This window comes from Biomphalaria glabrata, chromosome 2 (assembly GCF_947242115.1).
Source record: "Biomphalaria glabrata chromosome 2, xgBioGlab47.1, whole genome shotgun sequence".
NCBI lineage: Eukaryota > Metazoa > Mollusca > Gastropoda > Planorbidae > Biomphalaria > Biomphalaria glabrata.
Genome location: NC_074712.1, coordinates 31,755,137 through 31,764,980, shown reverse-complemented (window position 1 = coordinate 31,764,980; position 9,844 = coordinate 31,755,137). Strand labels below are relative to the sequence as shown.

The 9,844-nt window shown below is 34.3% G+C and overlaps 1 protein-coding gene across 1 annotated transcript; it reads left to right on the top strand.

The window, feature by feature from the left end:
• The first annotated feature begins 6,658 nt into the window (after positions 1-6,658).
• LOC106078033 (uncharacterized) lies at positions 6,659-9,414 on the top strand. Its single transcript, XM_056020071.1, has 2 exons — positions 6,659-7,393; positions 8,370-9,414. Exons 1-2 carry the CDS (start codon positions 6,659-6,661, stop codon positions 9,336-9,338), a joined length of 1,704 nt encoding a protein of 567 aa, XP_055876046.1. The 3' UTR covers positions 9,339-9,414.
• The last annotated feature ends 430 nt before the right edge of the window (positions 9,415-9,844 follow it).

Below are 9,844 nucleotides of genomic sequence, written 5' to 3'. Positions count from 1 at the left end.
ACATTCCAACTATAATACTGGGAGCATCGTGATTGGTCCCTTTATAGACTCATCCGAATATAGTCACACCAACGTGAACTTAATTTTTTTTTTAAAGAAGTAAATGCCTCATGTTGCTTGTTATTCGCTTAGTGTGTAGGCCACCATGATGGATGAAGCCTATAAAAAGCATTGTATACATATGCAGGCAGGGGCGGACTGGCTATATGGGCAAACGGGCAAATGCCCGGTGGGCCGGTACCAAATGGGCCGGTCTGGTCGCGACCAAAGAAAAAAAATTCAATGAAGAGAACTTAAAAAAAACAAGGTTACTAAGACAGTTTGTGTGAAAAATCAAACTCAAAATCGGCCCCCCGAAGTGGTCCACCACGGCAGGCTTCAATATTTTCAGAAAAAAACATCCGAATGAAATTATATCAAAGACAAATGAGAGATAAGAATGGAGAAAGAAGGTTGACAGATCTTGTGTAGTGCCCCAACGGTCCAGCAGATCAAAGGATATGTGCAAGTGAATGCAAAGTTAGATGTGAACCTGGCCTAATTAGTTCCCCCTTCAGACCTTGTGGTCTATATGGCAGATGATGTAAAGTTCATCTATTTTTGTGGCCTATGGTTAACGAGGGTGTCATGTAGCCAGCACAACGACCAACCGCCTTTACTTTTCCCCAACTAATGTCAGGTACCCATTATAGCTGGGTGGACTCAGAGGCGCCCAAGGATTCCGAAGTTGAAAATCCAAGTCTTCACCAGGATTCGAGCCCTGGACCCCTGGTTCGGAAGCCAAGCGTTTTACCGCTCAGCTACCGAGCCTCCCCTGGCCTAACTGAAGTGTTATAATTGATGTGATTGTTTTGAAAAGGCTCAATCTCTTATTCGAATCCACAAAATAAGAAAAATAATACATTATTGCATTGCGCGCTAGTTATAATGTTTAAGAAAATGCAGTTTAAAAGATTACTATTCGTTTTAAATTAGGTATAACTTATAATGCATACTAATTAGCTTTTCCTCTTTAAAAATCTGCTTGCATAAGTGATTTTAAAAATCAGATTTTTCGCTTTCAGAAAAAAAAAGTAGCCGTTGCATCAGAACTTTGAATGGTCTAAAATATTGTGATGTCGGATTTTCACTATCTTTTACTGTTTACGAGATCTAAACGGGACGGACGGACAGACAGGCCACACAAAACTAATAGCGTCTTTTCCCCTTTCGGGGGCCGCCAAAAAGACAGCAGCAAGACATAAAGGCCCGAACACGTTTTCTTGTTTGTTTTTTTTTATTATTCTTATTACAATTAATTTTGTTTGAAATTAAACAAGAATAGAAAAAGAAAAAAAAAAACACTATACACTGTACGTATGATCATTTGCAAAACGTTAGACCGTACTTTCTGCTATGCACGAGCGGCATGGACTGCTTTGATGTCTTCGAGGTTGTGTTTGGCCTTATCATTTTGTTGGTCGGCATGGGCCTTTGATGGCAATCCCATTTTATTTTGCTCCTTCCCTCCCCGGTCTTTTAATGGTTCCAATGAAATTTAACCAAAAAGAGGGATGAGAGAGGATAAGTTAGAAAACATTGATATAACGCAGAAAAAAAAAGATAGGCGCGACAATTAGCTATTTAACAATATGTAATAGAAATTAACTTTAATACATACACACAGCCGCGAAATTGCAAACCACCCAACTTATTCACAGCTCAATATGGGTATATATAGTAAAGCTCTACTTTCTGCGATTTGAAAAGAAAAAGTAAGTTTGTAAAAATACTACTTACTGCGTAAGACGTAACAATCTTATTTTTTGAAGAAACGTCTGTAATCTTTAAGTACCGGTAATACGAAAAAGCTTCAATTTCTTTAGTCTGCTATTGTGTTGTTTATAGCTTTCAGACTACATACATGTATAAATAGAATACATTATGTAATCCTACGAATGCATACATCCAGTTTTTGATGCGTTATCCAACTTTAAATATTTTGTAGAGAATTAGGTTTACACCTATAATATAACACATGGGCGCAGACGGGAAGGGAGGGTCTTCAAACCATCAATTGCCTTAGACCTCATTGTCTTAAAGTGAAACTTTAATTACTACCCCAGTGCAGCCAACGTAAGCAAACTACAGTTTCCAAATTTCATGAGCGTAGCCAAAAGGGGCTTTGTGGTTTCCCTTCCCCCTCCAATACAAAAACTAAAGCATTTTACCATTTTCTACCAGTCGCTGGATTCCATTGAATAACAGATTTGGTTTTTGAATTTTTTTAGCGGAAGAGTAGCAGGCTAATTGCACTGTAGATACCTCAGAATATGCATTTTTATAGCTTAAAATAACGGAAATAATGCTTGGTTCCGGGGCTTCGGCCGGGACCCCACTGAGGGTAGCTCACAGCGCTCCCCCGGACTTTCTAGCTGCCATTTGGCGGTGTGTACTGTCTTTCCACTAATTATAGGAAGAGAGTATTCTAGGGTAGAAAAAACGTTTGAAAGAATGAAAGATCAGAATGTAATGAAGATTAATTACATATACAAACACTAATATATATATATATATATATATATATATATATATATATATATATATATATATATATATATATATATATTGCGAGTGGGGTAAAAATCCCCCCCCCCACACAGAAAATATATGACATGTGGGCCGGTTTATATGGTAATGCCCGGGCCGATTTTGATACCCAGTCCGCCCCTGTATGCAGGTTATTAAATTATATCGGAAAGTGCATTACATTGGTAGCCCTAGTACACTGTAGAGTATGTAAATCATGACGCTCTGAGTGCTACTTATAAAAGAGAATACTATAGAATCTTTTAACAATTTAATTCGAGTCTTGGTGGCATTCACGTGGCCCTGTTCATTTCACTGGCCCTACCGGCCCAATTGGGTACCGGCCCACCGGGCATTTGCCCGAATGCCCATATAGCCAGTCCGCCCCTGATGTGAAGGTCATCTGATTCTGTGGCCTACGGTTAACAACGACCTGACAGTCATATGTTAATTGCAAATTGCGGAGCCCCTGCCAGGCGCGGAGTCCAATTTGGAGCAATCGGCCTAAGGCCAGACGGATATAAATAGTGGAGGCCCCTAAACTTTTCCCAAAGCTTTAAAAAAGATATATAATTAAAAAAAAATATTTCTATGTTAGTGAAAGGTAAAGCTACCTAGGTTGACGATCTGGCGTAAATCGGAGCTGCGTTTATAAGCCAATATTACGGGCACGCTACAAGCGGACACTTCTTAACTATGGCGAAACAAAAAATATTTGAAAGTAAAATGTTTCTGAGCAGTCGAAATTTGAATTTTTTTTTCTCTATTGTGGGGATGTTTGTTGTAAAATGTTTTAGGCCTACATGTATCGGATGTTCCTTCAGATTTGAAGATAGTTTACTTCCTAGTCCAAACCTCCCGACGACAGGGGATGGGAGCGGGCAGGGTTTGAACCCGGGACCATCGATAAATCCAAAACGACAGTCCAGCGGTCAAACCGCACGACCAGGCAGCCATCTAGGATACATCTATTGTGGATTACAATCATGCTAATATTTTTGTTTGTTTACTCCCCCTCCCTTTTCATCATCATATCACGCTCCAGTAGGGTTGGACGACACACAGTTTGAGAAATGCTGATCCTGATCTAATGTGACGTCATTGTATTTCTTATCTTTTTGCTTTAAACTCTGATAAACTTAAATCCGGGAAAAGTTTAGTAAGTAGGCGCAGCCTACCTAGCCCACATGACATCTTTCCAACCAATGAAATATCTCGATCTATTAATAAGCTAGAAAACCCAGGAAATACAAGTAGATTAGATCTAGAGCTAGATATATCTACTGACTACTCTAGATCTAGATCTAGTTGAATCATGGAAACATCCGTGGTCCAACACATTTTGATGATTTTGATATTATTGTAATTTGGATTAGATCTATAAATAAAATAATAGATCTAGATCTATATGAACGTTGTTTCAGTGCTGTAGATCTTCTTCTGTGGATGTTTTAAGGATTACTATTTATAATTTAGTTTAGATCTATCTAAATCTTTTGTCAGACTCAGACTCATCGTCATAGGCCTAGAATTTACTAGAATCTATAAATACTATAAATATATCATCTAGATCTAGCTATAATGATCATATAATCTAGATCTATACTCAGCTATAGTGACAGTCTATAACTCACTGTCTATATCAGTACATGAGTATATCATGCAGATATCTATGCCTACAATGAGTACCAATGTCGGCAATGTCAATGTCCACTACATTTACATCTAGAAGATAACTATTCTATAAATTATAGATCATTCTAATATAGAGTCATAGACTAATAATAATGCACTGTGGTTAATCATGCTTAGTTAATGTCAACACTGAATGTGATACCGGTATGTAACTTAATAATGTAACCATGCAGTATGTTTATCTTTAATAATATATAATAAATAGGCACATTTCTTATTCCATATGAATTTGTACAAGTGCTCCTTCTTTCCTAGTCACCTAGGCTAGGCTAGTAACAGTGCCATTAGATCTCTATCTAGTCATTAAACTCATTAGAGAATAGAATGGGTTACCTGAATCAGCCTTATGAAAACCGACTTGACTTTGTATAGTTCAAGTCACTGATTATATCAACACATGAAATGTGCAGGATGTAATTAACTTCATTTTTGAAGTAATATCTGTAATCTATAAAACCTAGATCTATATCTTATAGATCTATAATAATAATAAAGCACAATGCAAGGAATATATTGTATGTATGTAGGTTACTTAAATAGAAATCAAAACCTTTGATTAATAATCTTGATAAAATTTGACATGAATGTTCATTGGATCTTGGTTGATACTGTAGGACCTGAAAATAAACAAAAATGACCTAAATCTATCTCTATAGTCTATAGTATAGAAGAATGAAACTTTTTTAACAAATCAAATAAACCATTGTCTTTTATATTAGATATGAATGTGTTGTTAAACTGGTAAATCAATTTTCATAACTGTCTAGTCTACTTTCCGTTTCATGGGAAAATTAAGAAATGTTAAGGAACATCTTGCCATGTTTGACATAAATACACAAGATCAGTGATACCCAAACTAAAGCCCGCAGGCACAGGTTATAGCAGGGTTATTTAAAAAAGTAAAAGTTCCTCTTTCAGACCTTGCAATCCATACCATAAGAGAGTTATAGCCGGCTAGTTGGCTACTTATATAGATCCAGATCAAATTCAAGTATCATATATCAATTACATTCTAGACCTATTTTCTATTAAATGTTATAACCCAAATCTTTGCAGAATGGCAAGGGATTATGGCAGGTTGGTTTTAAATGCAGGATGGAGTAGAGAAAATGTACACTCAGTCATATTAGTACTTAGATGATCTAGATCTGATACAGACAGATACATAGGTTCCAGATTTAGCTAGTGGCTGGACCTACTGTTGAAGCTTTCATAAATTAAGTAAATGTTTTACTTTAGATTATTAGGATTTAGAGTTATTAAATAATATATTTATTACCATTGTATTATTATTTATATATAATATAATAATATTTTGTGATTATGTGTAAATTTTCATGAATGATTTATGATTATATTTAGTGCTAGGTTCAGCTTGACAGACACAACATACACACATAGTCGTACATAAAGCACATATATCTGTTCTTTATGGATGATGATTTAAAATACAATTTAATAATGAATTTAATACTATGAAATATTTACATAATGCTGATAAAATAAAGAATGAATAAAATAGTAATATATCTAAATAATAAATGTCAATTATCAGTTTAAAATAGTTTCGTAACTATTACTTTATAAAGATCTAGAACTTACATATATTCTTAATATAGCAATAGAAATATATATACAACCAATAATAAATAAAATATACTCACCTTTCTTAATATCGGATGAAATAACTTGTAAACTGGATTTCACAATAGCAACATCACATTAGAATTGCTAGACTAAATTGAGAATCAACAGTGGTGGAACTCGTAAATGGCAATAGTAAGATAATGAGATTTCAAGAATGACAAGAACACAGGCATTGTTTAAGGACATCAACTTCTAAGCTTACATCAATCTGGTACTTCTAAACTGACACTAATAATCCAAATTTTTTTTAAAGATTAACCAATTAGGTAATTAATTATTTTGTTTGGAATTGAACAAAGGAATGATATTGGATGTGGTGGTTTAAGTTCAATTAGTCCGCTTTATATTTTGTCGCTTTGAAGTTTGAAACCAACAATACATAGCTATAAAAAACTCCTATTGTCATAAGCACTTTACTAGCAAAGTGGTTAGTGTGTTAGCTTGAGGAGGCTTGAGCCTTCAAGTTTGAATTTTATTTTAAAATACATTTAAAAAGCTGTCTTGGTAACCTTCAACCAGATACCCCCTTTTTTCTCCAAACTTATTCAAATGATACAATTACTCTTATAAGTATTTTTATATTTTTCTTGTTTATATCATAGCTTGTTATGTTGTTTTAAAAATAATTCTCTCTCTTTCAGATTATTTTACTTAAAGCCATTTAAAGAAGTTCAGAAGAGAAATCTGTTTGACTTCTTTCACTTCAAGATCAAGAATTCTTCTTTCTTAACAAGACTACTAATTAAAAATGGCTTGTTTTAAAGAGATAACCAAAAAAAAGCGAGCAAAAAGCCCAGAGTGTGACAAGGCTGCTTTGGATACATCTGAAGAAAGACATATGAATGCAAAAATGAATTTCTTGTCACAGCCTAAAACAAGAAAGTTATCTTATGAGGAACCATCCTCTTTTGAATCACTTATTTACCAATCACTAGAAGATCAAAGCAATACTCCGCTGCTTAGTTTCAACCTAAATTTAGATTCTGGAAGCTGGTTATTAGATGACAGCAACATATGTCTGAGCAATGAAGAAATCAATGGCAACAAGCCTTGTACAAGCCATGACTCTTTTCATTTGAAGGATGTGACTTCTGCTGACAATATAAATAACCAGTTGAATTTATTAGTGAAAGAGTCTAATTTTTGCAATGCTAAAAGATTGCAGCCTGGTTTTGCTACGAGTTCTCTAGAAGATGATGATCATAAAAAATGGTTATCATTTTTTTCTAACTTAGTCACTCAAACTGATCATCAGCTCAATAGAAATGATTTGGCTAAATTAGAACCTGACAAACAGAATACACCAAATTTAAGTTTGAAAAATAGGGTCCAGACTTCTCAGAAAAATACCTGTATAGCTGGTGACCCAGTTTCAGGCATCTCCATAGAACAGTCATATGAAGCCAATACAGATTTAACAGAATATTCAAGATGTTCAAAAAATCCTGGGCATAAAGATTTTCATGCTGTTGATGACCTTAAAGTGAGTATTTTTGCCTTTTTTGTGAATTAAGTAAAACTATGTAGTACCATAAGTCTCTTGTTTGCTTGGAGAAAAATAATGAAACAAAACTATTATATATATTAACTTGTACTAGACTAAATGTTCAATTGAATTTTCAAAACATTTAGAGGAAGTCAGAATTTAGGCTTGAAAAAAACCTTCTAACCCTTCCTGTCCAATTTTCTTCACTTTCCTCCAAGCCCTCCCATTATCGTTCTTCCAAAAGATTTGCCTGGATGCTATTGTATAAAATAAAAAACAATTTAATATACATCAAAGGTGGACACAATTTTAATAGATGTTCCATCCATTTATATACCAGGGCAGTTCATTTTAAATTGAAATATCTCTTATGAATTTCAAATGATTCTTAACTTTAATAAGAAGATGAGTCAATTTAATATTTTATTTAGAATAAACACTTTTTAAAAAAATTGTATGGTAGTGTACAGTTGTGATGTGGATTCATGCACTTTATCCTCTATAGTTCAGAGGCCAATTTCTTATCCATTAAAGGACCTTTAGCATATAGACTACTAAAAATATGTAATCTAGTCTAAATAGATTATCATTCTGTCATTTATGATGATTTAGTCATAATTATCACACAGAATTGTGAGGGAAAAAAACATGAAGAGAATAATGAACAAAATTAGAAAATAAATAATAAAGGCTGAATAAAGTCAGAAACTAATGATATTTTAAAAATAATTATCTATAGGGAAAACAGTATCTATATATCCATTGTTTTTTTTCTCGCTTAATTATTCAAAATAAGATAAATACTTAAAAGCGCACTATGATTTATTTGCTAAATTTATAGAATGCAAGGAAATTTGTGAAAAGAAAACATTTAGTTCATACAATTACACTTTATAGAATTTAATTTATAGAATTAAATTTTGTGTTTCTTGTTATCTGTTAAAAAGCCATTTACATTGGTTTAATTTTTCAGGTTAGAAACCTACCAGTTGAAATTCAGCATGAAGACAGCTTGACTTTCTTTAACTGTGCTGCTCAGTTAGTTGTTCAAATTTCAGTTTTCCATACTAGTCCGGCCAGGGGTCCTAAAGATATGCACAGTCATTACATAGGAACACAAAATAAAAGAAATGGTTCTGGTTTTATTGCCTCAGTGGATAATGAGATGCTCAAATTTAAATGTAAAAAAAATGCCTGCCCTTTGGAATATTATAGTCAACGTCTGAAAATGAAACCTTCACTGATTTCTCGTAGTTTTAGTTCACCAAATGGGAGTGAGCAGGATGGATCTGACAGACACCATTTCTATAGTGGAGTGTACATTCACACTAATAAGCATGTCATCTTTGATAAATCAGAGGCTGAATGTGCAGTTGTCAAATTTTTCTTCAATTCTCCAGATCAGACCAAGGTAGTTTATGGCCATGTTACTGCCATAGTGGGTGTCAACAACAGTCAGGACCATGTCACCCTCCATGTCATGTCACATGACCGTAATTTGTTTTACTTAATCAGTTGCCTTCTGAAGGATGCCAAGTCTAGCTATCATCAGATGGTGAAAAGCACCCACAAGTCCCAGACAAGTCATGGGCTTAAGCATAGCCAGAGCTGGGTAGCTGTGATAGCCCATGCACATGGGCTTTCTAAAGCCATCACTTTTGGACACATTAAAAAAGAAGAGGAAGATGGGCTGAGGATTGTCAAATATTATGATGCAGCCACATGCCCAGGGAGCTCAGGTGGTCTAGTCATGACACCGTCTCTTCTAAAACTTCAGTGGCCTGGAGCAGTGCACAGTGCTTGTGATGTGGATACTGGCTTCAATGTTACGTTGGATTCCAGAGTTCGTGATTTGGACAATCAGGTGATTGGACAGATTCATGAAAATCTCACGAGAAAACTTTCGGAAAGTAGTTTTCCCTCAATAGAGGGACTTTTATAATTGTCATATCTATTATGAATTTCATGCACATATGTACAGATTGATGCAACTTTAAAAATTAAACTATTTATTTAATTGCATAGTGTTCTTTACTTCTTCCCCATCCCCTTAAAAAATAAATTGCATTCATTTTTGTAAAAATGTGTCATATTGCTTTCAGATCTAGTAACATAATTTGTTTTTGTAAAATATATTACATGTTTCGGATGTTCCTTCAGAGTTATGGATAATTTACTTCCTAGTCCAAACCTATCGCAGGACGACATTAGCTCTAATACCCAGCACCATTTACTTTTGCAAATATAAATTCAACCATCTTGAAAATAAAAATACCTAAAACTATTTAGATATGATATACAAATATTTTTAACCACAGGCTACATAAAAACAACAAACAAACACATTAATTTGTCTCCACTATTTCTCATGGTCTTAATAGTCAAGAAAAACGAAAAGGGCGTTTTAAAAACCTTGGGCATTTGAAAACAAAACTTAAAATTGTGGTT

Excerpts from the sequence above, each read along its gene's own strand:
- LOC106078033 (XM_056020071.1), top strand. The coding sequence starts at position 6,659 with ATGGCTTGTTTTAAAGAGATAACCAAAAAAAAGCGAGCAAAAAGCCCA. Across the intron at positions 7,394-8,369 it reads ATGCTGTTGATGACCTTAAA|GTTAGAAACCTACCAGTTGA; the intron begins GTGAGTATTTTT and ends TTAATTTTTCAG.